Here is a 27,970-nt window from a genome sequence, read left to right as displayed (position 1 = left end):
TCTTCTGTGGCTCCTGCATTGGCAGGCAGATACTTTACCACTAAAGATAAAGATACTTTACCACTAAGCCACCAAGGAAGGCCTAACACACCCAACAGAATGGCTATTATTTAAAACAAGAAACGCACTCAGAAAACAAGTGGTGAAGATGGGAGACACACTCGGAACTCCCGTGCAGGGCTGGTGGGAATGTTAAGATGGGGCAGCCGCGATGGAAAACAACCTGGCAGTTCCTCAAAAGTTAAATGTCTAAAATTACCATAGGAGCCAGGAATTTCACTCCCAGGTATACACTCAGGAGAGTAGAAAACAGGTGTGCAGAGACATCCAGGCACACTCATCTTCACAGCAGCACGACTGACAGCAGCCAAAAGGTGGACACAGCCTAAGTGTCCCAGGTTCTATTTTTTTTTTTTGCCACACTGCATATCATGCTGGATCTTAGTTCCCCACCCAGGGTTAGAATGTGCAGCCCCTCCATTTGAAGCATGGGATCTTAACCACTGGACTGCCAGGGAAGTCCCTGCAGATTCTTTTTATAACAAGTCTTTTCTTCCACCTCCCTTTTGTCTCCAGAAATAAAAATCAGAGCTAATATGACTTGTGCGCTCCATCGCTTCAGTGGTGTCTGACTCTTTGCAACCCCATGGACTGTAGCCTGCCAGGCTCCTCTGTCCAAGGGATTTTCCAGGCAAGAATACCATGGGTTGCCATTTCCTTCTCCAGGGGCTCTTCCTGACCAAGAAATCGAACCCGTGTGTCTTGCGTCTGTCCCCTGCATTGGCAGGCAGGTTCTTTACCACTAGTGCCCCCTGGGAAGCCCATTATGACTTAACCACATACAGTTAAAAAAACAACAACAAAACAGCAGCCCAACCATATGATGCTCTATCAGAAGAAATAAAAAGAAAATAATGTCTGATAAATACTAATTCAGCCTGTGAATGCCGGGCACCAGTCCTGGTTACACTGAGCACAGGATGAAGTGCTCAGACACGTGGGTCTATTGAGACAGCTCATCTGAGGCAGAAGCAGCAGGGGGGGTGTTTAGACCCTGCAGGTCTGTTCACAGAAACGGTGAACAACTCTTTGTAAGGTTCTGGACTAAATGACAAGCCATTTTCCTCAATTTTCCCAGAAGTTGCGCTTCTGAAAAATCTGTGTATCTTTGAAAACTGTGACCTCTTTTCCCTGCCAAATTCACATGTTGATGTCCTGGCCCCTAGGACCTCAGGAAGTGACTGTACTTGAAGACAAGACCTGCACAGAGGTTGCTGTTGTTCAGTTGCTCAGTAGTGTCTGACCCCACGCACTGCAGCATGCCAGACTTTCCTGTCCTTCACTATCTCCTGGAGTTTGCTCAAATTCATGTCCACAGAGGTAATCAAGTTAAAATGAGGTCATTTGGGTGGGTGCTAATCCAACATGACTGTGACCTTATAAAAAGGGGAATTTGGACACATAAGCATGCATACAACACACACACACACACACACACACACACACAGGGAGAAGGCTGCGTGAAGGAGGCAGAGAGACATTTACAAGTCAAGAGATGCCAAAGATTACAGACTTCCCTGGTGGTCCAGTGGTTAAGACTTTGCCTCCCAATGCAGAGGGTGTGGGTTCCATCCCTGGTTGGGGAGCTAAGATCCCACATGCCTCTTTGGACAAAAAAATAAAACATAAAAAAAAGTATTGTTTTTTTTTTTCCTCCCTGGCTGCTTGAAGATCACCTGCCATTGTGAATGACATAGTAACTATCTGGACCAGGAAGTTCATGACCAACCAATTACTTCGGCAGAAACAAATGGTCATAGATGTTCTTCACCCTGGAAAGGCAACAGTACTTGAAACAGAAATTTGGGGAAAACTGGCCAAAATGTGCCAGACCACACCAGATGTCATCTTTGTATTTGGATTGCGAATCCATTTTGGTGGTGGCAAGACAACTGGCTTTGGAATGATTTATGATTCCTTGGATTACGCGAAGAGTGAGCCCAAACACAGGCTGACAAAATATGGCCTAAATGAGAAGAAAAAGACCTCAAGAAAACAGCCAAAGGAACTCAAGAACAGAATGAAGAAAGTCAGGGGGACTACAAAGGCTGATGTTGGTGCTGGCAAAAAAAAGGAGTAAAGATTCTGCAGTGGCTGTATCTGTGGTGACTGTGCAGATGTTTCTTGAGAGAATAAACTAAGACCTTTTACAAAAAAAAAAACACAAAACAGTAATCAATTCAATAAAGACTTAAAAAAAAAGATGCCAAAGATTGCCAGCAACCGTCAAAGTCTGATGACCACCAGAGTCAGGGAGCTTCCCAGCTGGCACTAACGGTAAAGAACCTGTCTGCCAATTCAGAAAACATGAGACACAGGTTTGATCCTTCGGTCAGGAAGATCCCCTAGAGAAGGGAATGGTTACACATTCCAGTACTGCCTGGAGAATTCCAAGGACAGAGGAGGCTGGTGGGCTACAGTCGATGGGGACACTGTATTGCCAAGATTCAGACGTGACTGAGTGACTAAAGCTTTCACTTTCACTGGACTGGATTGGAGTCTGGGAAAGGGCCTGTAACAGAATCCCCTCAACAGCCTTAGAAGAAACCAGCTGTGCTGACACCTTGACTTTGGACTCCTGACCTCTACAACTGGAAGAGAATAAATGACTACATCACCTATCCTGTAGGGTATCCAAGTACCATGGAGCCTGGTGTTAGGCCTGGGTAATGAGGAAGGGGCCTGTCTTTCCTCACAGGCTGTGGGGTGATACAGGCCCACACTCTCCACACTTCCTGGGGCCCCCTCGGGAGCACCAGTTCTGAACTTTAGGACTTGCTCCTACCTTGTAACAAGATCTGTGAACAGGTGACACCTCCAGGTCCCAATCCCAACCTGGCTTCTCCCAGCCAACTCTGAACCCCCTGGACCCTGGTTTCCAGACTAGTTTGTGGGGTGCAATGAGGCTGTCCGTGCAGGAGGTAATATGCCACACTGGGCCCCAGTGCATGGAGATGGCATCCTGTCAACTTGTCATTGGAAAACGACTCTAAAAGCCCCCGTGGTGAGGGAGGTGTTTATTTGGGCAATTCAGACAGACAGGGACCACCAGATGCAGGCTTCAAGGCAAGCTGGGTCGGGTTTTCAGATTGCTCTTTTAAACCCTTGCTTCACCAACCCAGCAGGAACACAGGGGACTCCAGGAGAATTGGCAATTGTTCTGGGGCCAGTGGGTGGCTGTCCTAGTTACAGAGAAAGGGGAGGGGAAGGAGGGAATCATGTTCCCAGCAGGCTGCACACAGGTTAACTCATCACTCGCCAGTCCAGACCACACAGGTCCAGGGCTGGGACTCAGGGAGGCAGCTCTCCCTCTTGCCCCCAAGCCCTGCACAGGCCCCCCAGGGTCAGCCTCATGGCCACCAGGTCATCTCATCCCTGAGAAGGGCAGGGCCAGCGATCTTCCAGAGACACGCCTCACTGTGGTGTCACACCGCAGGGGCCTAGATGGAGCTGGGAGAAGCTCGTGAACAACCCCTTTGGCGTCAGGGGTTTTCAATGAAGGTTGCTGCTGTGAGTGTGCTATGTCATGTCCAATTCTTTGAGACCCCATGGACTGTAGCCCGCCAGACTCCTCTGTCCATGGGATTTCCCACGCAAGAATACTGTAGTGGGTTGCCATTTCCTTCTCCAGGGGATCTTCCCAACCCAGGGATCGAACCTGTGTCTCCTGAATTCCAGGCAGATTCTTTATCACTGCGTTGCCAGGGGAAGCCCTAATTAAGATCACTGCTATTTATAATCACAAATGAGATTTCACCTATGAACTTGCATTTCCAGGAAAACGGGTGGATCCAGTACCGCTGAGCTTGTGCCAAGCAAGGGTTGCCCAACCCCGCCGCTCAGCCAGACCCACAAATCGCACAGAACTGTCAGGTAAAGTGACTGGTCCCAGGGGCCCCGAATGAACACTCCCTCCCCATTGGTGAAGAATTCCTAATTCCTTCCCAGCTCTGCCACCTAAGGGCTCTAGGACTCTCGTGAGCAGTGTGACCCCTGCACCCATTTCCTTCTCTGTAAGATGGGGACAGGAGCTGTGAGAATTCAGGAATGTGAGCCGGCCTCTGCTTTCCGAACAGTGATGCCGCTGAGGGCTGACCCTGTTCTCTGCTCTGTAATCACCGATACATATACACGGGTGAGAACCATAAACTTTTATTAATGGAAAATGGAATGCCTCATTAACAGAAACCTTGTCTTAAAAATGGCAGAACACATTTATTAAAAAAAAAAGTGAATTCACATTGGATTGAGCTACAACACGGTGGCAGGATTTGCTTTTGCTTCTTAAAAGATTCCACAAGTTCAAGGTAACTCCGCTAAGAGTTCAACAGTACGTCTGTCCGCCTACCAGGACGCGTGGACGGGTGGGGTCTAGTAGCTGCGGGTGAAGTGGGGGTACTGGTGGGGGTGGGGGTCTCTGTCGCCCCGGTCCTGGCCAGCCAGTCCGTCGCTGTCGAGGCCTCCGGCAGGCACCACATCACCTTGGGTGTGCCCGCCGTGTGCAAAGCCGCCTCGCCTAGGAACAAAGGCACGCGTGTGTTCTCACCGTGTCACCTCGCAACAGCAGGCTCAGAGCCCCCTGGCTTTTTCCAGAGGAGAAAATTCACAACCACAGGTTGCCTTCTGGGGAGGGCTGCTATGGGAGTGTTTTCAAAACACTCAACCAGAAAGCTGATCAAGGATGCAGAAAGTGAGAGGAACTGAGGAGCGAGAAGAAATCAGCTTTATGGGCAGATAAAACTTACCCCGATATTCCGCCCCGATCTGCCATGTGCCCGGGGCCCGAGGGTCCAGACAGGCCCCTCTCACCACCTGGAAGAGAAGGAAGAGTCTGCTAACACTCCCTTCTCAGAAGCCCTAGGAAAGCTGGCGGAACCCTGGCCGCCCCTGCCCAGAAGCCCTACCAGACCTGCAGGCGGGGGTCAGCCAATACCTTGCCACCGAGAGTGCTCCCGGCCCGCTGTGTCCGTGTCCACTGTGCCCGGCCAGGTGCGCTCCTGATGTTCCTCCAGCCTCTGGCTGTGCTCCGACCAGTCACGGCCACCTCTTTGCCAAAACAAAAGGCAGACACACAAAGGTCCCACTATGCTTCCAGGGAGAGGTTGTGGCTGTGGCTGGGCGATTGTGCCCTCCTGTCAAGAGTTTCTGAGAGAAGTGGGCAAAGAACAGGAAGCGACACTTCCCCAGAGAAACACATGTGGCCAGTAAGCACATGAGTAGGTCTTCAGCACAGCTAATGTCACAACCACCTCACCCGTCAGGATGGCTACTATCAAAAAGACAGACGACGGTGTCAAGTGCAGGTGAGGACGTGCAGACACAGGGATCCTCACACCGGGCTGCTGGCAATGTGAAACAGTACAGCCCCATTGGAAAATAGCACAGTGGTCCCTTGAAACGTTAAATGTAGAACGGCCATGTGACCCAGCGATTCCACTCCAAGGTGTATGAGACCGGTAAACCTGAATTTACACAAAAACTTGTACACCAACCACCCCAAAGTGGAGACCACCAAAGTGTCCATCAACTAACTCATGAACAGATACAAAAAATGTGGTCCCTCCATAAACTGTGAGATTCATCAGCCTGGAAAAGGAGAAAAGCCCTGACATTCTCTCCAACACGGATGCACCTTGAGGACATGATGCTCACTGAGAGAAGCAGACACAGACAGACAGTGTGTGATTCTACTGATGGGAAACATCTAGAACAGACCAATCCAGAGAGAGAGAAAGTGGGTTAGTGGTTGCCAGGGAGATGGGGAGGGTCTGCTGATGGGGGCTTCTTTGGGGGGTGATGTAAATGCTCTGAAATGGGTCGTAGGGATGGACGCATGGATCAACTGAAAGCCATCCAACTGCGCTGTCGACAACGAACTGCACAGTGCACCTTCAAACAGCTGTTTCAGACAGAAACCCTGGGAGCTGACGATCCAAACCCAGTCCCCATGTGCAGGTGCAGCCACCTGGCCCCAGGCTGTGTGATGGCCGCCCAGTCCCACGGTGACGCGGCTCCACACAGCCTGCTGCCAGAGCACGAACTCACCCCTTTACACTGAAGACTGTGGCTGAACAGCCTAAGAGAACTCGGTGTTAAGCAGGTCACTATCTATCCAACTGGCACCCTAGTCTCTGATCAACATCCGGAACACTCCTAGAGATGTGGCAAAGACTTCTGGTGATTGTGACACCAGCCTGACAAGACACCCAGACAACTCTGGAGCACAGGGCCGAGTGAAGCTTCTCTACTGTTGACAGGGGACAAGCCTTAGACGGCCTCAGGGCTACCTGCTTCAGCAGCCAGGGCCTGTGATAGGGACCTTCACACCTAGGGCTGACACTGTTCCGGGTGACCTGGCGGGCACATACACCTGGATCCCTTGCACAGAAGCCAAGCTGGGACCAAGTGAGGGCAGTGATGCCCCCAGGGAGGCTTGGCATGGCCTGCCCGCTAACCTGGGTGGAGGTGGCGGCCCCCGGCCCTCGCTCATCCTCTTGTCGGAGCCGTAGCCGCCCCAGCCGTCTCGGGAGTCGCGGGCGTGGCGCTCTGGTGGTCCTCCATGGCTGTGGCGCTCGTCTGAGTAGTGCTGGAAGGCCAAGAGGGACAGGGCGACTCCAGCCTCACGGTTCCTGGATAGGCCTGTGGCAGGCCCACCCTCTGGGTCTGGTCAACCTGCAGACCCTGCCACCCAAGAGGACATGCCCAGGCCCTTTCTGACACTTCTTGATCCCTTCCTCACTTAAGAACCCTGAGGACCCCTAACGCTCTATCACTGATGCACATGAAGGACCAGCAGAGGGCCCCTGACCCCGTGAGCACGGAGAGTCCCAGGCTCTGGGTCCACCAAGGCATCACTCAGACCTGTCTTCCCTGAAGACGACAAACACCTGCACCTTGCTGGTGACAGGAAGCTCCCCCTACACCACTAGGGCAGGCCAGCGCCCTCAGACCCCTAGCTCAGTACTGTGGAGGCCTGGAAGCCAGCAATGCTGCTGGGAGTGGTTCAATGCCCCTGGCCAACCAAGTCAGTGCTCTGGAAGCAAGAGATCTTGGGAGCAAGAGACGCTATGTATTCTTTCACCACCCCCTCTGCCCCCTGACCCCATTTAAACAGCCACGACTCTGACACTGCCACCACCTTTCTCATGGGGGTGGCATCAGCTCTCCTCTGAGCTGACACCCTAGGGTACCTGCAGGCCCTCAGACAGAGGCACCCACCCCAGTACCTGACAGGGATGCCCTAAAACACAGGCTTAATGACCCCGGCAGGCTGCTAAGCCCCTGTTTGGGACATCCCATGTGTCTAGACTGGAAGGCATTCTACATAAGCAGACAATCAATCCTCTTTATTCACTTCCCATTGAATAAGATGAACAAGCCCTATGTATTTAATGTCCATGTCTGCCCACTGCACAGAAGCAGCCATGCTCCCAGCCTGAGGTCTGGCTTTTACTCACCTGCCCATCTCGCTCTCCCATCACTGATCTTGAACCTTCCCTCCTGCAAAACAGAAGTATCTCATTCCAGTGGCAGCTGACGGCTCTCTCTGATACTGCTGCAGACCACACGGAAGAGTCCAACAACTGGGGTACTTATCCTCTTTCACCACATGAGAACAGTTAATTGACTGACAGGCCTGAAAAAAGAGCTGGCTGGCAGCTCCCTGGGGGTAGGAGTGAAGTCGGAGCCTAAGAAAGTGGGGAGGAAGGTTTTACTGAACTAAAGTCCCTCACAGGAGTCTCAAAAGTAGAGATCCAACCCACGAAGCCAATGCCAAATTAATCTGTGGCCTGGTGACAAACTGGATAATAAGAAAGCCTTGGTGGTCTTAACCTCTGGTATGATCTGACCCATGTGACTAACACATCGGAAACCAAGTCCGGCCATGATTAAATAAATGAGTGGTGTCTCAGCCTGTCTTCACCCCCATCTCCCTTCGCTCATGGAGGAGCTAATGAGCAGTGAAATGGCTCAAGGATATGCAGCCTGGGCAAGCGCAATGAGAAACTTAAAGAAAGAATGCTTAAACTGGAAAACCAAGGGCTGCCTTTCTAATAAATGAGATAGTCTTCATTAAAGAGGCACTGGCAAAAAAATTACACCCCCAGACCCTTAAAACACAAAGCAGGCCTGAGAGGGCCACTGCCACACCCTGCAGTCAGCCCCCTTGGTGCCCGCTGGCTCGGGCCCCATGTAGGTCAGTGACCCCTGCAGATGGCTCCAGTGGGTCACGGCCTTTCTCTAAACCACTTCCTCATCCTTAAGAACAAGGAGGCTGGGCCATGCCCTCCCCTCCTCAAAGACCTGTGCTCCAGTGCAACTCCTGCTGGGGGAGGGACAAGAAGGAAGAGTGGCCACAGAGACCCCAGGGAGCTTTGCAACCCAGAGCCTGGGACCCGCCCATTGTAAGAGGACAGTGCACGAAACATACACCATGAGGCCTTCCCCAGAGTCAAAGCGAAAATGCCCTAAGGGACCACTGATTCCCACATCCCGATCAAGGTCTGTCTCTAAATCCCACGTGTGGCGGTCACTAGGAACCTCCAGTATGAGAAGAGATGGAGACCTACCCCTGCTGGAGAGGGGTGGGGCACTGACCTGTCAGCTACATGCTCCTGGTACCGGCCCCGGTCACGGTAGTCGAAGTGGTGGAAACGGTGATCAGGCCGAGGGAAGTCCGGGCGGTACCTGTCCTCCATGGCCATGCGCTTTCCTTCTGGCCAATAGGCGTCATCTCGCCTGTTTTTCATTTTTAAAAAGATGCAAATTTCACTTATGAGAGAATGAGCAGAAAAAAAAAGAGGGTGGAGGTGGAATGCTCTCTCCAGACACAGTATCGTTTAAAATGTCCTGCAGGGCTAATCTCTAAACATTCAGTCATTATCGCTTTGACTTGATATATTAAAAACCCCAAACTACCAAAAGGCACCCTGGCATTCTCATTTGACAGTCCTGAAAGAAGAACCACTGTGAACTAACTGTATCACAAGGATGTTAATACCTTGATCCCAAGGTATTGAGCTCCCACAAGAGCTCAAATGCAAGTGAAATGAAATATTTGATTCTCCAGAAACAACATTCTGAGTTACCACATTTCCAACTCGTTGTCTATGGTAACCCGAACTTCCCTTCGTGCTTTTCAGAAGCAAAGGGAATTAGATCGGGTGACAGTGAACTACATACAATTTGGGATGGTCTCCAATTATCTTCTTCCTGATTTTTACTAAAAAATTAGGCTCAAAGGTGGTGGGGTGATGGGAGACCGTCAGTTAAGCAGCTCAGAGAAGGTGGAGAGAGAGAAACCTCCTTTCTTAGAGGAAGGCAACCTACTTTTCCACAGCACCGACTCTGTGCCTCCCACTCCAGGAGGACATGTGAGCCCGAAGGAGATGGCAGGGAACACAGCCTAACACATGCCTGCCTATCTCCTCCCCACTAGACAGTGTCAAGCTCCCCCAGGAACCACAGTGCCAACGAAAGGACTGCCAAGGCAAGAGCATCACCAAGCCTCCACCAAGTGGCAGCTCTGGAGATACTCTACTAGCTGCGGAGGCGGCAGCTACGAGCTCTGCCCAGGTGTCCATCTTCAGCATTCCCGACTCCCCACATCAAGGTGGCCGCAGCCACTCCCCACTCTGACTGCGGCCTTACCGCCCAATGTCGTAGGGCCTCCTGACCACCGACCGCCGCTCCTGCTCATAGCGTAGCTGCTCCTGCTGGTGCCGCAGCTCCTCACGCTCCCGCTGGATACGTTCCTGCTCACGCCGGCGCTCCCGCTCCACGCGCTCCCGCTCCCGCTCCAGCCGTTCGCGCTCCAGGCGCTCCCGCTCCAGGCGCTGCCACTGGCGGTCAAGCTGCTCGCGTTCCCGCTCCAGCCGCGCCTTCTCCTTGCCCTCGTGGAAGGCCTCCAGGCGCTGCTCCCGCTCCCGCTGCTCACGCTCTCTGCAGACACAGGAAGGCCACCCTGACTTTCCCACATGGTGGCGCCCAGTCCACATGGTGGCACTGAGGTCCTCGGAGGGAGCCTGGACACATCAAGCTCCTGGATGTGACCTGGCTGCCCCCTCACAGGCTCCAACCTGCCCCTTGAACGGCTCTGATCGTCCAGAAACCCCAAACTCCATCCTTTCCCCTTCTCCAACTAGCAAAACCAGGGTGAGCTGGGAGGGAGGGATGATGGCGAGTGGACACAGAGCCTCAGGTCCAGACCAGTAGGACCTGCTCAAAGAGCACCAGAATGAAACCACAGGTAAACAAGGGCAGAAAAGTAAAAAAAAGCAAAGGATAACCACTACCCTGAAGTTCCTGAGCAGATAAAACCCTGGAGACACGGATGACAGCCACTCTCCCTGAGACGCAACTCATGCTCCTTTTTGTCACCCCTTCCCTCTCCGAGGGTGTACGTTTAACATATGGCATTTTGAAAGGGACCTAAGACGGTGTGGGGACAGGAGAAAGCCAGGCACCAGTGAAGGAATCACAGGTCTTGCCCCTTGGCCACCACACATAGGAGCTGGTGAGGGAGCTGGGTATGCCCCCCTGCTCTCCTCACTCGCTCCCAGGGTGCCAGGGAAGGCTCTACACCAAGGGCAAGCCAGCTGGAAGTGAAACATCTTCAAATGGGTCAAGAAACTCTGACTTTCTAAAGCCCACATGCAGAAGCTAAAGTCACACTATTTTAGAAAAGCAAACTGGAGAAGCTGGTGATCTTTGACCCCAGAGACCCTCCTCTGTCAAAGCCACAGGTGGCCTGGGTATGCGTGCTACCTGGGCCAGGGCACAACTTCAGCCAGAGGAGATGCTGCTGAGCTGAAACAGCCTTGGATGACTATGCTGGGATGACTACGTCATGGGATGGGCGGGTGCAGCACGGACAGCAGGAGGCCAGCAAGCCCAGGCGGCTGGCTCGGGAGGAAGGGCATCCCCCCGAGAAGAGACCCCACTCACCGCCGCCTCTCTGTCTCTCGGATCTCCCGCTCCCGCTGCCTCTGGCGCTCTCGCTCCCTCTGTTCTTTGATTTTATCAAACGACAGGATGTCTCTCTTCTCTTTGCTTTCCGACTTGCGATCCTGACTCTTTGAGCTCTGTTGACCAAAACTGGCTTATGAATGTCAGGGAACTGATGATGACAAATATACGAGGCAAGTGAAATTAGCATGTCTGGACTAGACTAAGAACCTTGGGTCCCCTGGGGTTTACAGGGAGGCCCCAGCACGGGTTGCCTCACACCGCCTGAGTTTGGGTGCTACAGCCTTGCTTTCAAATCTTGCAAAGGGCATTAATGAAAGAGAAGGAGTAGGGTAAAACCTCAGCAAGCAGTTTCTCTGGAATCGCAGAGCCAAGCTCTCTGCATTATCTACAACAAAACCAGGCTCCCCAGAGGCATAGGGCAGGCGCACAAGCCAGGGCAGCAATCACTCTGCTCGGTGGGGTCACCCTTCGACTGCTGGTTCAGGGCTCAGGCAGGAGGCCTCCATACAGAGCAAGCCAAAGGCCCCCAAGTGTAAACCAGCACAGTAAAGCAGAGTACTGTGGGCACTTCTGTGCTCTTCCATTTCTGGGAGAAGGCAGGAAACACTGACAAATGACTTCCATTCTGAGGCTCTCCAAGGCTTGGGCTCCCACACTGGCCACAAGCCAGCCTCTCCTGGAGGGTTTCGTGTAACTCAGAACCCAGGGCCTCCTGTGGACCCACTGCCTCACAATTCCCAGGGAAGGAGCCTGGGACACATTTTTTAAAAAGGTCCTCAGCAGTCTTAACTGGCTCACAGAGGGGCAAAATATCAATGAAAAACAAAGCAATCCAAAAGAAAGTCAAAGGTCATAACCAAACATTTTACTGAAGAGGGAAAAAAAAGGAGGGGACAGAGACCTGTCCACGCTCATTACAAGGACAGGTTCACAACCCCAAACACAGCAATGATCTGCAAGGAGGGCAGAACTGGGAGTCTGAGCACACACTGCAGGCTGGAGAAGGGAAGGACAGACGGCCTGCATCCTGAGGTACAGACGTCATCTGCTGGGGAGGGTGGCATGGCAGTGGCGGGGGGAGAGGTCTGTGTCTCACATTGGGTTCCCGGGTCCACAGCCTGCCCTAGTCACTTCTTAGTGGCCTGGCACATGCCAGTGTCCTCCATAACCTTTCTGAAGGGCACTCAATGAGCATCTACCACAACAAACAATGTGTCTGCAGCTCTGGACCTGCCCTAACAAATAGTATACCCACAAATGCTGCATCCAGAGGGGACGTGGAGACAGCCAGTGTCCGCCAGCAGAGGACTTGGTCAAAATGACCACGGTACATCCACAGCTCAGTAATAAAGCTTTATGCGGAAAAGGACACCCCTGCACACACACCTGGATGGATTTCAGGGATACCATGCTGAGGGCAAAGACCAATCTCAAGGTCATGGTTGTATGATTTCATTCACACACATTCTCAGGACACCATGCTGGTGACAAAAAACCGCTTACAGGCTTCCAGCATTGGGGATGGACTGGTGGAGTGGGGCAACGTTACAGGGGTGTCCAGGAGGACATCTCTGTGCTGAGGGACCAGGTATGCGTGTGGACTGCAGTGGCAGGACTCAGGTCTACACTGGTGACAAAGTATCCTGGTGCTGCCCCACCTCCACACAGTTAACGGGGACAGAACCACCGGGCAGGTTCTTGGGACCTCTGTACTATCTCTGATAACTTCCCAACAATCTATAATCACTTCGAAACTTGAACTTTAAAGCCGACCTTTTTGTCCCATACATACAGCTCCACAAGACAGCACCGATGTGCACAGCACCAAGTCCCAGGAGCCCAGGCCCCATGGTGTGGTGCGTGTAGATACGTGAGTGGCGGGTGCACTGGCCGCTGAGAGGGGCCCATGCAGAGTGGAGGCTTCCGCTTTGCTTACCTCATCTCTTTCTGTACTAGTTGTATTTCTCATCAAGTTTACATTTTTGTTTAACATCAGAGTTATCTGGCTGGTGAGATTATTGGCCTTCCTTGATTTTTCTCTGTATTTTATGGTTCTCCTCAGGGGAACACAGCATTGGGAACTGCCGCTTTATGGACCCCAAGTGCTCATTTCAAAATTAAGCCTCAACATCATAAAGTGCTCTTGGGTGAACACTGCTAGCTCTATATCACTAAAAGGGAACTGCTCTCCTCGCTCATGTTTTAGTTAGAACCTTCAGCTGGGAAGCAAAGGGTTCAGTTTGCCAGAGTAGAAAAAGTAAAACAAGAAGCAATAAGCTTGTCCTGTGGTGCAGGACACATAGGCAACGGAGCTCACTCTGATCGTGGAAGAGAGGCAGGTGGGCTCAACTTGTCTTTTTGGTTAATTTAATAAAAAACTAGGAAAAACAGCTACAGAAAATGAGCAGAACCTGCCTTCCAGCCTGACAAGCCCTAGGCCTTGCCCATTCTATCCAGTTCATGAATCAGCTCTCCTGAAGATTAGGTATAGAGTAATAGGATTGGCAAAGGGTCAACACGTTTATGGGCTACAAACACAGTTAAGGATTGTTTCAGACTAAGTTTCAGAACTTAATCCGTGTCTGTGCACAGTCTAGTTATTAATAGCAACATGTCTCCTAAGTATTTCAAAGAACCTTAACATTTCAAGGGTGAAACAACGCTGTTCTCCTAACACAAATCAATGTGGTTGTTAAACCGTCACTGGAACCGGCTGGACTCGAGAGGGCAAGGGCAATACTCACTCTCTCCTTTGACCTGCTTGTGGTTTTCACGCTGATGACAGGCTCCCCTTTGGATTTATCCATCACAACAGTTCGTTCCATTCCTCTGCTTCCTTCAGGAAAAACACACCGTCTATGAACGCATGTCGACACCCTCCCTCCCCGACCACAGGTGGGCCCCAGGCTGACTGGGGGCTCTGGACACACCTTCCACAGACTGCTGCTAAGCTCTGGAGCCTTGGTGTCCCCACTCGCCTCTCCGATGTGATAAAAAGCGCTGCTGACATGGCAACATTAGGTGTGAGGTGGCTAGTGTCCCCCGACTGGCCTTTACTCATCTGGGGTGATCTGTTCGATTCTTACGGCATAAATGAGGATCAAAGTGCATTCTGCAATATGGGTGCAAACATTTGCCACCTGCGGGCTTCCTTCACCCCCACACTAAACCCCAGCAGCTTCAAGGTGAACCCACTTGGACGTGTGTTCCGCCCACACATCTTGGGAAGCTCTGCACAACCCAGGGCCCCATATTCCAAGTCAGACGCTGCCTGCGGGCTCATGCGCCCTGCCAGATGGGTGAGCTCCCTTCATTCATCTCCCACAATGAAGGCTTCCAAACTGATTTTCCCTCAATGACACAATTAGCAGGCTCTAACCACCCCAACAATGACTGATTTAGGGATTTACAATACTTGAGGAACATCTTAAAAAACATGCCTGTCTTGAAACTGCTGGCAAAGTATCCCAAACACTTGAGATGTAACTTGTAATGTGCTGTACCAAATTCCTAGGCTCCAGCTGGCTGGGTTTTGTTTATTTGGGGGGGGGGAGGGGAGGGTGCACACGTTGGTTTTATTTTTTCAACAAAGTGCTCTGTGGACTCATGCAAACCCAAAGGTCAGAGCACAATCAACTGTGATAAAATGACAACAGAGGTGAAGTGCCCCAAGTGTGGCTGCTGCAATGGTGCAATGGATGTACATCCTCTGAGGTTTCCGTTTTCTGGTTTTTTTCTTCTTTTTTTTTTTTAAACTATATCTAGTGTTAACATAAATGCAGGAAAAACTTGATGACAGAAGAGCAGAATCTCACGGAATCAGTCACAGGAACCCAGGACACCTGGCTCTTGCAAATCCCACACTTTATTCTGCCAGAGACTCAGGGAAAGCAAATACCCAGGTCACTGAGCCACCAACAAACACAGACCCTGACCAGGAAAGCTCCGGATCTCTGATCTGCAAACTCCCTTCAGCCACTTCATCACCGAGGCTCTGGTGCTCTCAGCGCTTCCTGTACACAGCTCAGCTCAGCAAAGGGCACCTGCTGGGCCCTCACTCCACATGCCTACTCGCCGCCCTTGCCATCTCTTCCCGTCCTGTCAACACATAACAGACTCATCACCTGATTTCGTGACTCTGGACCGATTTTCAGGTCCTGATTTCAGCTCGTTTTCATCTTTCTCTTCCTTTTTAATGTCTTCAGGCTCTTTTTCCTCCTTTTTCTCCATCTTCTCTTCCTTCTTAATGATGGTTCTGTGTACAAAGAAACAAAGTTACCATACCTGAGCTCCTGAGAGTCCCTCAGGGGCAGGTCATACTTCCACACACAGCAAATCTGCCCGCTGGCAGTCAAAGGAATAGAATTATTTGAAAACCATGGGAAAGATAATACCCTCTTCAGATACAGCCCCTTCCCACTGAAGTTCCCTGCTACACCTAGAAACCTGCTGCATGACACTGAAGGCTCACAGGGCGTTTTTCCCAAAGGCTAAATGCACCAGTACATCAACAGACCCACAAGCAGACACAAGAAACATTCCAACTGTATTAAAAAGCCTGTTAAAGACTAATTTCAAATGCTTCCTTTTGTTTTTGTGGAATATTATTTTTATCTTTTGTAGGAAAAAAACACGTTTCCCAGTAAGTAGAGTGTAAAACCGAATGGAGGTTCAGCACAAGGATGGGTGGTGCCTGCCGCATGGAGCAGTGGTTCCCACCCAGACCACCTGCATACCACACTCTGGGGGAGGGACAATGCCATGTGATGTGCCAGCAAACATGAAAACCATTAGTGCTATTTCAGCTGAAGGCGATTTCCCGCTAAGCAGTCAAACACATCACGGCTGCCATTCAAACATGTCTCCCATATCCTCTACTGGTGTTCGTCTCAGTCCATGCTTACTGAGTGCCCGCTGCATGCTAGGGTCCAGGCTGGGAAAACCAGGCCCCATGAGACCTGCTAACAGGCACCCCTGCCCTCTCTTCCCACCAACCAGGCAGAGTGTGGGAGGCCCAAGGAGTCCTCTCCCAGGTGCCCCGCAGCACACCCTTCCCTCCTCCTAAACTTCACACATGAAGCTGTCATCTTTAATTGGAACCATTCACTCTAAATGCTTGTAATGTACAACACCAAACACTATAGATACAGCTCAAGTCTGCACCCTGAGACAGCCACCACGGATGCCTTTATTGCCAATCACGTGGCTCCACCTCTGCTGGCTTTACATTCATGTCCCTATAACCATGACGCCCTCCAGCGATGCTCTAGGTTTCTTAAGACTGACACAGCAGGATGGTCCTTGTGCTGCTCTATCACACCTTTCAACCCACGCTCTGCCCGTCAAGCTGTGTAGACACACTGCACAGATGTGGGTCTTCTCACCTGCTGCACCCCAGTCCTCTGTTATTCACCTGGTTCTCCTCTGACAGACTAGAGATTGCTTCCTGGTCACTATGTGACTGCAAGAGAAGTCCCCAGGAAGCGCCTTTGACATGCTTCTTCCACTCTTGGTGTGGGAACCCTCTCCCTCCCAGCAGACCTAAGAAACATCTTGAAAGGAGATGCCTCCTACTTCTTCCAAACTCACATGCCACCTCCTAGACACAAAGGGACTTCTCAGTATCACAAAGTTAAGGGATTTCTTTTCTTCTATTTTTTTTTGGTTGCGCTGTGTGTCTTGTGGGATCTTAGTTCCCCGGCCAGGGACTAAACCTGGGCCATTGGCAGTAAAAACACAAGAGTCCTACCCACTGGACCAAGGAATTTCCTAAAAAGCAATTTCTAAAACACTAGATGCATATATACACCAAAAGTGTCAGCCCTGGGTAGTGGGGTTATACTTGACATCTGAGTGCACTTTCGAAATGGCAATTTCATAAAAACTCATCCAAGACCAGCCCCCTCTTCAGGAAAAGCTTCTCTATGTCCCTTAGGCTGATTACCAAACCTAGAAATTTTCAAAACGAGAGGTCAACAAGGGTGTCCACTGAAGAAAGAGTAAGATTAAAATCAAATTATAAAATGCTCCTACATCACCTATGTGAGAGCAGTTTGGTTTCAAACAACTTAAGTTTGTCACCCAGTTAAGTGCCCCTATATAGGGGGAAGAGCCCCTGCTTGCCACAGGCCCATTCCACTCCTTTCCCAGCTGCGCCTCCTTCCACGCAGAGCACAGGGCTCACAGCATCATTCCACTGGTTGTGGAATCCACCTGACAAGGGCTCACTAAGGGGGCTTGCACTCCCTTCCTTGCCCCCGTGGCTTCCCGTGTTCTACCAGAATTGGTTTTCAGCACCACTGACGGGATGTGTCTCTTAGGAGAAGTTGCCGATAAAACTACCATCTCACCCCTAATACAAAAAGGCTCACCTGACATGCATTTCTCCAGGGTTTATGAATTCCAATTTGGCTATTTCATTTCCAATGAAGATCAACAAGAACATCTTTAAAAACTAAGTTTAACTTATGAATATAATTTTGCCCCTAAGCATGTTTACTTAACCATAAATTTTCTTACATGAAAAAAACAAGGAGAAGAAAAGAATTACAGAAGACTAACATTCTCAGCAAAGGATTCAACTTTTAGAGTGTAAGTGGACCTAGAAATGAACATAAATTGTGCTGCCAATACAAACTCATGGCAGATACTCTACCTTCTGAGAAAGGCACCCTGTCAGGCACGTCAACAGTCTACCTCCTCAAAAGACATAAACCTACTGTTTTGATAAAAGTATCAACAGGGATGGACTCTCTCTCCCGCGGGCATGCACACGCTCTCTCTCTCTCTCTCTCTCTCTCTCTCCCCACGCACTCCTCCACTCTCTTCTCTTCGAGTCTTGGATTCTCCTGCTATCTTCTAAATAAAATGGAGCTGTAACACTGATTTGCCTAAGAGCTGTAACACGGTTTGTCCAAGACCCGAGAGCTGTGATGCGCCGAGGGCTTTAATGTCCGTCGCTCCAATTCTTTGTTGTGACGAGACAAAGAACCAAGGAACATACACTCTCGTGACAGTCCTAACCACTGCATCGCCAGAGAATTCCCAATAGTGCTAATTTTATTTTATTAAAAAAATTTTTATTGGGGTATAGATGATTTACAGTGTTGTGTTAGCTTCATGTGTATATATATATATTTTTTTAAAGTCTGTAACTCTGCTGTTGTTCAGTCGCCAAGTCCTGTCCAACTCTTCATGACCCCATGGACTGAAGCAGGCCAGGCTTCCCTGTCCCTCACCATCTCCCAGAGTTTGCCCAAGTTTATGTCCATTGCATCTGTTACTGTTTTATAAATAAATTCATTCGTACCTTTTTTTAAGATTCCACATATAAGAGATACATCATATGATATTTGTTTTTCTTTGACTTATTTCACTCAGTATGACAATCTCTAGGTCCATCCACCAATATTGCTAATAATAATTTAAGGATGCTGTTAGTCCTTTACAGAATTTCCAGAAGATTGTGTATGAAAAAAGGACAGCTTTCTTTATTTCTGTTTTTGCTATTATTTATTAATTTGTTTTTTTGTTGCCTTCAGTTTTTAAGAAAAAAAAAAAAAGTATCAACAGGGAATGCCTGCTTTGAAAGATCTGTCCTTGTTTTCATCTTGATTAAAGATGCAGATCACCTCCTTTATAAAAATAGTACCTCAGACCTGCAGTTCCCAAACTATAGTTCAAGGCACACCAGGATGGGTCAACTCACAAGTGCCCTGGGATATTTTAAATTTTGAAGACAAATATTCGCTTTATGTCAGATGCTAGGTGAACTAGGAGCTTTTGGTTACTCATCTCAATATGAAATCAGGCTATACTCCTTTGGGTAACACTGGCTTTGGAAAGCTGGGCTTCTGCAGTTACTGTGATAAAATATAAGAACTGCACAAAAATCAATGTGGATCAGGAAAGATTTCAAGGTTTGCAAGGCCGTGCAACAGCTCAGAATGTCAAGAATGAAGTAAAAATATAGCTGACTCTTAAACAATGTGGGGTTTGGGGTGCTGATCCATTACATAGTCAAAAGTCAACTTTTAACTTCATAATCAGCCCTTCCTATCCACATGGTTCCACATTTGCAGTTTCAATCAACTTCGGCTCCACAGTGCTATCGTTATTTACTCCTGAAAAGGCTCCCCGTGTAAGTGGACCCACTCAGTTCAAATCTGCCTTGCCAAAAGGTCTTTCAGTCTGTTATTTGTTTCAACAGATAAATAACTTGTTTGAACATAAATCTCTATGCTGTGCTCAATCGTGTCTGACTCTTTGCAGCCTCATGAACTGCATGCAGCCTGCCAGCCTCCTGCGTCCATGGGAATTTCCAAGCAAGAATACTGGAGTGGTTTGTTACTTCGTGGTTTGTTACTTCCTCCTCCAGAGGATCTTCCTGACCCAGGGATCAAACCCTCATCTCCTGCATTGGCAGGCGGATTCTTTATCACAGCAAATCACTGGCTCAGTGATTTGAACATGAATATTAAGATGCAAGAACCACCTGAGATTTAAATGAGGAGCTGATGACCCTGTGGCTGCCACTTGGCATCCTCCCAAAAGAAAGGTTTTTAAAAAGCACCTTACTTTTCAACTTTGATCTCCACTGAATGATGTCTGTCAACACTAGACAATTTTTCCTTCTTCACTTCGCACTCTTTTCTGTCAGACAGCTTTTTCCCAGAAGGTTCGTTTTTGGCCTAAAACACAACATAGACAGAAATGGCTCAGGGACCAGGTCTTCTGGCCTATGAATCCTGCAAGTTCCAGTGGCAAGGACGGCCTTACCTTCTCAACAGAGATCATCCTTCCATGAAGCTCAGTTCTGTGGAGATGGCTGATACACTTTGTGGCCTCGTCAGATGTTGACATGGTGACAAACCCATAGCACCGAGCCCCAGGACTGCGGGCATTGGTCACCACTTTGGCTCCAACAACCTTCATGAGAAAGGGTACTCTAATTTTCTCATAAAAATAACCACACTATGTGTCAAAAATTACCTGCAATTAATTGATCATCAGAATTATTTCTACTTGTTTGCACTTTTCTGAAATTGTTGTTCCTTGCAAGGATTTATTAAAGTACTTCTAATTAATCCTGACCTGTCAAAATACAATTGCTTTTGATACAAAATCAACTCTCACAGTGACAATATAAATAAGAAAAGCTAAAGACAGACGTCAGTAACCACAACTTCAGTAACCTTGAGACAAATGAAACTAGAAATACAATAAGATGCAGCAAAAGAAGTTCTAAGGGGAAAGTTCATTGCAATGAATGCCCACATCAAGACAAGAAAAAACTCTAATAATGAAAGGAATCAGAATGCAAACTAGTCACATATACCAGATACAGCTAATTAGCCATATATCATCAAAAACACATAATGCAAAGTCAAGCAGATAAAACAAGTATAAGCCACCCCCCCACCAAAAAAAAAAAAAACAGGGCACAAAGCAAGACGACAGACTTAAAGCCCACTATACCAATGCTCGTGTCAAATGTAAATATTCCCAAAGGACATTCGAAATGAGGGTTGGGACACACAGAGAGCCTGAGACACGTGAGCCTGGGCTTTGGCTCTGACCTCCTCTGACTCAGCTGGTCAATGAGAACAAGTTCGCTCCTCTCTGGACCTCCTGTATCCAGCTCTAAGACGGTGAGGGGACCCATGCTTCCTAGGGTCCCAGCAGACCCTGACATTCATGGTTTTCCACATAGGGATAGAGAACCACTGCCCAGCCTGCAAAGGGAAGCCCCGATATATCCAAAGCACCCCATATAGGGCCAAAAGGGAAAGAGCCTTTGCTGAGAGGGACACAGATGTCAGTTCTCACATCAGAGATGAAGTTCTGCCTTCTCCCCTCTCCTCAAAGTGAGGGGTTGGGTCATTTGAGCATTCCATCCAACTAATTAGCCATGCCAAGGCATCACTTCTGATGGCAGGTAAGCCCAAGTGAAAAAAGACAGCACAGAAAGTGCCCAGTTCCCTGTCGGCGCCCCTTCCCCGATTCCGCCGCCATCAAGCTTCTTGAAGATCAAGCCTCTGTCTGCACACCCAGTCCCAGGGCCCAGTTCCACTGCACGGCCTTCCTGAGTCCTGCTGCCCTGGTCCAACGGCCAGGCACATTCAACACTCAGGTCTTGGCCCAAACATCACATCCTCAGTGATAATCACTGAGTCCACCTTCCAAGTCTAAATTAGGTCCTTCTACCATACAATGATGGCAGACAGTAATCTTCAATATACTTAAAAATGCATACATATGACATGTTGTAGTAAGTTATTTTCCAGCAGATGTTAAGACCTAGAACAATGCCTTGTTATCTGTTTCAGCTTTACAATCAGTGAAAGTCGTTCAGTCATGTCTCTTTGAGACCCCATGCAATTTTCCAGGACAGAATACTGGAGTGGGTAGCCTTTCCCTTCTCCAGGGCATCTTCCCAGCACAGGGATTGAACCCAGGTCTCCCTCATTGCAGACGGATTCTTTACCAGCTAAGCCACAAAGGAAGCCCAAGAACACTGGAATGGGTAGCCTATCCTTTCTCCAGCGGATCTTCCCAACCCAGGAATCAAATCGAGAGTCTCCTGCATTGCAGGTGGATTCTTTACCAACTGAATCATCAAGAGAAGCCCAGTGCCTGACTGTAAGTAAGTGAATAAATAGGTTTTGGCATAATAGCATTCTACGTCCTTCCAAATGCTTCTTCAGGGTCTTGTCCGCTTCAGTCCCTAATTTCTCATCAAGGAACAAAGCCCTGAGCAAAGGAATGATGACCGGGCAGCCAAGATGGCACAGCGACCTGGAAGCCCTGCCACTTCCTGCTGCTGAGTGGTACTCTGCTGACTTCTCCCACCCACCACGGACCCCCAGGAGACCAGGAGACTGCTTCATTAGCTAATTCCACGACAACAGAATCATTCTTGAATGTTTCTCAGAAGTTTCTGAATTGTAATATTTTCCTCCTGCCACCGTGACCAGGAGTTGATTTATTTTTAAGCCACCATCCTGTTCAAATTCTCCAACTATGTACTTAAGATGCTAGAAGATATATGGAGACCAACTCTTCACTTACTGTTAAGGGGAAGAAACTCAGCATGCCAGCTGCCAGTGTTTTTTTCTAGTTGCTCCACAGCACGTGGAATCTTCCCAGATCAGGGATCGAACCTGTGTCCCCTGCATTGGCAGGAAGATTCCTAACCACTAGACCACCAGGGAAGTCCCAGTTTCCAGTTTGGTATTGGCTAAAAGACAGTTTGTTCAAGAGAAGCTGGAAAGCACAGCAGGGACACGGAGACTGTAGTTTTACACACCTTCTCTGAGCAGCACCTACAAGCTGTCTGCTCCGCCTGTCATCCACTCTCAAGCAGGAGACAAGGTTTACTACCCACAACTGGTTAGGTTCCACTCACCTCCAAGGTTTTGTTCTTGTCTATTTCTTTTCCCCCAACTGGAAATGAGAACCTATATGCCAAGCCCAGGTGGGTGGCAGCACATTAGGGGAGCGTACCTTTCCATATTTGCTGAAGAGGTTCTTCAGATCTGTTGCCCGAGTTGTGGAAGACAGTCCACTGACCCACAGATTCCTTCCAGAGCTATTGCTGATTCGACCTGCAGGAGGGAGATGATTATGCTTGGCCTCCTGAGACTGCAGCCCTCTCTTAAACCCTAACGCAATCCAACCTTGATTCCTCTGACTCAAGAATTTAATTACTGCCAACACATGGGACAGAAAATGAAAAATCTAGATCACAAAAACTGAATTTTCTTACTCGAGGATTAATCACACCTATGTCAGTTACAAACTGAAATGGCATTCAATGATCAGCTCATGACCAAGATAACAGTTTCTAAAATTCTATCATTTTACAGGTAGAAAAATACCTGTCCTATAAAAGGACTTTCACCATTCCATAAATGAGTCTCAACAAAAACATACATTCAGAAGCTCACCAACATTTAAAAATTAGTCTCTCAAGATACAATTAGCTAGCTGATTAATTTCCGTAATCCATAAAAAAACCAAGTACTGGATCCAAATTGTGGATTCCTGCAGACCCCTCCCTCCCAAAATAAGAGATCCGAAGGTGACTCCCTGACATGTAAGTTGAATCATACCTTTTTCATCTTTAACGATTGGCTTTATATCTTTTTCTTCCTTAAAAGAGCTAGAGATAAAAGTTAGTATTACTCGTACAGAAAAAATAAAAGAGAACTAAATCAAAAGTATGGTATGTGCTAAGACTGAATACCTACCAGAAAATTAGTCAGAAATAAAATTTTAACAGGCACCTTTGCAAGCTTATATTGGAAATCTCACCTCCCCCCAATACAATGTCAGATTCTTAAAAATCAATTCTATTTAGCTGACGATAACACTTAACAATTTAAGAGCACAACCATAGCAGGTTGAGGAAAACAAAAGGAACTGAAATCACCCATTAAAAATACACAAAGAGAAATCAAACATTCTTTAGAGGTAAACTACAATTGCATCAGTCTGGCTGGCCAATTGCAGAAAAACAGCTCATGTGTGTCATTAAACGACCAATGAAAAGGAGATAGCGTCTGGTCTAAAACTGAGAAAAAACAAACCTCATTTTCTGATCAGCGCCCTCACTGGCTGAGGACTCTTTAGGAGCCGGAGGGACTTCATTACAAGCTTCAAAAGCAAACTTCTTCACGTCTTCTTTGCTATCCCCGGGGTCCGGGCTTGAGGCTTCCGGGGGCGCTTCCGCGGCCTCCTCGCTACAGGCTTCCGTGTGCTCTGAGGCTTTACTACTCTGCTCAATTGGCTTCTCTAGCCCTACAGGCTCACAGTCCGTCCTCTCGTCATCGCCTGTCTGCTCCACGGGCTCCCTTTTCACTACCGCTAACAGGGTGTCTGCCTTGCTCGACTGAGCGTGTGCTGTTGACTCGTTGGCCAAATCTAAATCACCCTCCTCCGGATGGGCGCTGTCAAAAAGGTCCTCTTCCTCCGCAAGTTTTCTGTCTGGCCCCACGCTACTTGTTTCCTGTGCAAATGGCTGCTCCAGCTCGGAACCTTCTTCTTTTACTGGCTCAGATTTACAAGTTTCCCCCAAAATGTCGAGTATTTTCTCATTTTCTACGGATTTAACAGGAATAGAATGGCACAAGGTTTAATTACCAGGGAAATAAAGCAATCACAAATGCGGAACTGGCACGGCGGCCACACTAACACGAAGAGAACTGCTAGCTACACAGAGATTGGAAAACCCGCGGGTACACACACTCAACACTGGTTACACTACCTGCACTCCGACCGACTATAGAGTAAGCCTCTATGCTACATGGAAGAGAAAAGGCCCCCACAGATTTAAACACCTACAACAGTGTGACAGCTTCTCGACAGTCTCGTTCATGTTTTTGTTCAAGTATGGGTCTTCTCCTTATTTTTCCAGTGTCCAAGGTGCTGAATTGAACGCGATCACCATTCAAGGACAGCTCGACCTTCAAATTTCTTTGAATTTCTTTTAACAGAACAGTCCAATAGGAAAACCAGAAATTTCCGCCGGAGGAGACAAATGCAGTCCAGAAGGGGACCAACACGTTGGGAATTTTCGTGGAGAAACTCTGGTTCCTCTTCTGGAATTCAGTCACTTCTCAGGCAATCAGTGCCCTGACCATCGCTTTGTCCTACCTTCACTGCATTAATCTAAATGACTGCAGGAAATAATACAAGATCTGCTTCATGTGTAGAAACACATGGAAGAATCACCGGGGAAGGTGGGGCAGGGGAAGTACTTAAATGCCACTCTACATGGTTAGAGAGATGAAAGTCATCACTACATCTCACTTAACATATCTGACCTCCAGAAACCAGAACAGCACTTCCATAGATCTGGTGATACGAATGGGTTTCCAATCTCTGATCCTTGTACGATCTGGATTGTCCACCATTAAAATAATTCATAAGACCGTAAAAAAGCTTAATATATATAAACAGCTTTAAAAGAAAAGTGAGAAGACTTTCAAACCATAACTGTTGTGTTTCTCTTATCAGTACCTGGCTCCAACAGAGGTTCTTCAATATCCTATTGAGAAAAAGAAAAGACAAAACTCACAGAGCACTTTAATGTTAGCCCGTCCAATCCCCCCTTGTAGTTAGGCCTCTGCAATTGGCAACAACTTCCCAGTCCAGGCAGAGATCACACAGATGACTGCTTTAGACATCACACCAGATCTGAGAAAAATCTCTCTCCCAACATGGAACTTTATGTGTAACTGGAACGTGTCAACAAAACCATTTCTCCACCCTGCTGGACGGCTCTCCCTAACTCCACCCTGGACTGAAGACACTAGCTCCGGCGCTTTGGGAGTCCAGCCCACCTATTTCTGCAGCCCTCCACCTCGCTTCCACCTTGTTTTGTCCATCCTTGCAACAGGCCCCAAAGTCTTCTTTACCCTTTCAACTGGCTAATTTGAATGGCTCGCCAGACCTCAACTCTGACAGAGAAACTCCTCTGGGAAGCCCTTTAGTGTTTGTGTAACCCAATCACTTGCACTTCTTCCTTCTGGTTACATTCTCGTTGGTCATTAACACCATGCCCACTAGGCTGCAAACCCTGACCCTGACAATTTAGCTCACCTGCTTATGCTAAGCATCCCTCAGGACCAAAGTGCAATGGGTTGTTTACACACACACACACACACACACACACACACACTCACTCATTCTTTTTCACTGTGGAAAATTCACCACTCATGTCAGGTTTCTAGCCATGCAGAACCAGAGAGTAACCTACCGGAGGCACTTTGAAGTCCAATGATGAAGCATCCAAAGTGTTCTCGAAGCCTTCGCCATCAACCTGAAAGAAAAAACGCCAAGACCTCTTTGCAGAGACAGAATTATGAGTGCCAAGGCCCACACCTCACCACTCTCCAGGCCACCTACAGATCTGTTTTCTTCACGATGCCAAACGCCATCTGCAAACCCACTGCTGGATCCCAGTGGCTGCCCCTTAGCCATAGGGGATATGTCCCCAAAGTCCAGTGGCTATCTAAAACTTCAGACAGCATCAGGCCTTAAACACCATGTTTTTCCATACCAACAGACAGGGAGTACACACACCATGGATACACTGGACAAAAGCATGATTTCTGTCCCGGTGAGGATGGCGCAAGGTTTCATCATGCTACTCCAAATGGCGTGTAATTCAGAACTAAGAATTGTTTATTTCATCTAATATTTTTAGACCCCAGTTGACCACAGGTAACTGAAACCTCAGAAAGCAAAACCGTGGGTAAAGGGGGGGATGATGTTACTCTGTTGATCACCTGCCTCCCTGTTTCTAGGCCCGCTCCAGGATCAGGCAGCCCCAGCATCTCTGATAGCACTCTGGCAGCACCAACTGAACGAGTGAGCAGATTCATTCTCCAGGCAGTTTCCCCACACTGGTGGTCAGTATACACTACCCAGCCTCAGATTTCTGAAGCTGACTCAAAGGGAAAGTGAACTCCACATTCCTGATTTTACTTGGTACCAATTATTTTAAAATAACAATAACCTGGCACTTTCGCCTAGTGTACTTTAAAACAAATATTTAACTTGTTTTCTTTTTATCATCTACTACACTAAACAAAGGGTTTCCCTGGTAGTTCAACTGGTATAGAATCCGCCTGCAACGCAGGAGACCCTGGTTCAATTCCTGGGTCAGGAAGATACCGTGGAGAAGAGACAGGCTACCCACTCCAGTATTCTTAGGCTTCTCTGGTGGCTTAGATGATAAAGAATCCACCTGCAATGTGGGAGACCTGGGTTCAATCCCTGGGTTGGGAAGATCCCCTGGAGGAGGGCATGGCAACCTACTCTAGTATTCTTGTCTAGAGAATCCCCATGGACAGGGGAGCCTGGCGGGCTACAGTCCATGGGGTCACAAAGATACGACTGGGTGACTAAGCACAGCACAGCATGCTAAAGGAAAACTAGTATCTTAAAGGTTATTAAATCTGAAAGCTTTCTAACTTTTTAAGTGAAATACAAAAATATCCCTCCCTAAAGATTTTTTCTTAGGTTTGAAACTTTTTTGAGGGCAGGGTGGGAAAGGCAGGTCATGCAGCATGCGGGATCTTAGTTCCCCAATCACATACTGAACCCATGCCCCCTGCTCTAGGAGTACAGGGTCCTAACCAATGGACCGCCAGGAAAACCCCAGGTTTGAAACTTATGACCAGGATGTTTCCATTAACCAAGAAGTCAAGTCTATGCTATGGAAATAATTAACACACAATAGGATCACACAGAGAGAATAAACCAAAGCTCCATGCTAGCCTATGTCAAGCTGTGGCAATGTGTTGAATCTGTGACTTTTGACCTTAAAGGTGTAAAGCTCAGTCCTTTAAGGGTACTTCTTTTCCAGTTTAAAGCTAGAATGCCTTAAATAAAACCAAACTAAGACAGCTGGGCATGCCAAAGTGGTGAGGTTAAACTGGCAACCAGTTCCAGGAGGACCACCACGAAAATTTATGCCAAAAACACAAAGTGAAAAGCTGGCACTATGATGTTGCTTAAGACAATTGAAGTCTTCCCTCATACACAGGAAGTTTAACAGTGGATCCCTTTAACTGGAGGGATTCTTCTAGGCGACAAAGACTTTTCTTCACTGTAGTTCACATCCTTTAATTAACAACTGTCAACTCATACATGGAATACATATTTAAACTATCAACAGGATTATCTGCATGGTGAGATTATGAACTGTTTCTGTTTTCTTATCTTTCTATAGTTTTTTTAAACTTCTTTTCTTTTCAAAGAAAATACTTTTAACAACAGTGTCAGACTTTTGACTTATGCTAAGAATGTATCCCCTACCCAATTACAGAAATATTCTCCAGCATTACAGAGAAGTTATCCATTAGTTAACATCTGATCTGTGTTGAGTTTAAATGGATGCAATTTAACGCCAAGATTTAGACACCAAATG

At 48.2% G+C, this 27,970-nt stretch overlaps 1 protein-coding gene across 1 annotated transcript in view; it reads right to left on the bottom strand.

Moving 5' to 3' along the window:
• Nucleotides 1-4,196: 4,196 nt before the first annotated feature.
• SAFB2 (scaffold attachment factor B2) overlaps nucleotides 4,197-27,970 on the bottom strand; it is a 29,685-nt gene continuing 5,911 nt past the window's right edge. The window contains exons 5-21 of the mRNA XM_070373854.1: nucleotides 25,793-25,855; nucleotides 25,054-25,081; nucleotides 23,622-24,132; nucleotides 23,145-23,194; nucleotides 22,537-22,637; nucleotides 19,810-19,959; nucleotides 19,609-19,721; nucleotides 15,156-15,286; nucleotides 13,776-13,867; nucleotides 11,008-11,144; nucleotides 9,712-10,002; nucleotides 8,659-8,799; nucleotides 7,518-7,560; nucleotides 6,516-6,646; nucleotides 4,994-5,106; nucleotides 4,806-4,872; nucleotides 4,197-4,576 (exon numbers count right to left, since the gene is read on the bottom strand). Coding sequence (XP_070229955.1) covers nucleotides 4,432-4,576; nucleotides 4,806-4,872; nucleotides 4,994-5,106; nucleotides 6,516-6,646; nucleotides 7,518-7,560; nucleotides 8,659-8,799; nucleotides 9,712-10,002; nucleotides 11,008-11,144; nucleotides 13,776-13,867; nucleotides 15,156-15,286; nucleotides 19,609-19,721; nucleotides 19,810-19,959; nucleotides 22,537-22,637; nucleotides 23,145-23,194; nucleotides 23,622-24,132; nucleotides 25,054-25,081; nucleotides 25,793-25,855 — 2,307 coding nt within the window. The 3' untranslated portion in view covers nucleotides 4,197-4,431. The remainder of the gene's footprint in view (nucleotides 4,577-4,805; nucleotides 4,873-4,993; nucleotides 5,107-6,515; nucleotides 6,647-7,517; nucleotides 7,561-8,658; nucleotides 8,800-9,711; nucleotides 10,003-11,007; nucleotides 11,145-13,775; nucleotides 13,868-15,155; nucleotides 15,287-19,608; nucleotides 19,722-19,809; nucleotides 19,960-22,536; nucleotides 22,638-23,144; nucleotides 23,195-23,621; nucleotides 24,133-25,053; nucleotides 25,082-25,792; nucleotides 25,856-27,970) is intronic.

The sequence above is a fragment of the Bos mutus genome, chromosome 7, assembly GCF_027580195.1.
Source record: "Bos mutus isolate GX-2022 chromosome 7, NWIPB_WYAK_1.1, whole genome shotgun sequence".
Classification (NCBI taxonomy): domain Eukaryota; kingdom Metazoa; phylum Chordata; class Mammalia; order Artiodactyla; family Bovidae; genus Bos; species Bos mutus.
The sequence above is the reverse complement of the archived record's forward strand: the minus strand, read 5'-3'. Positions and strand labels throughout refer to the sequence as shown.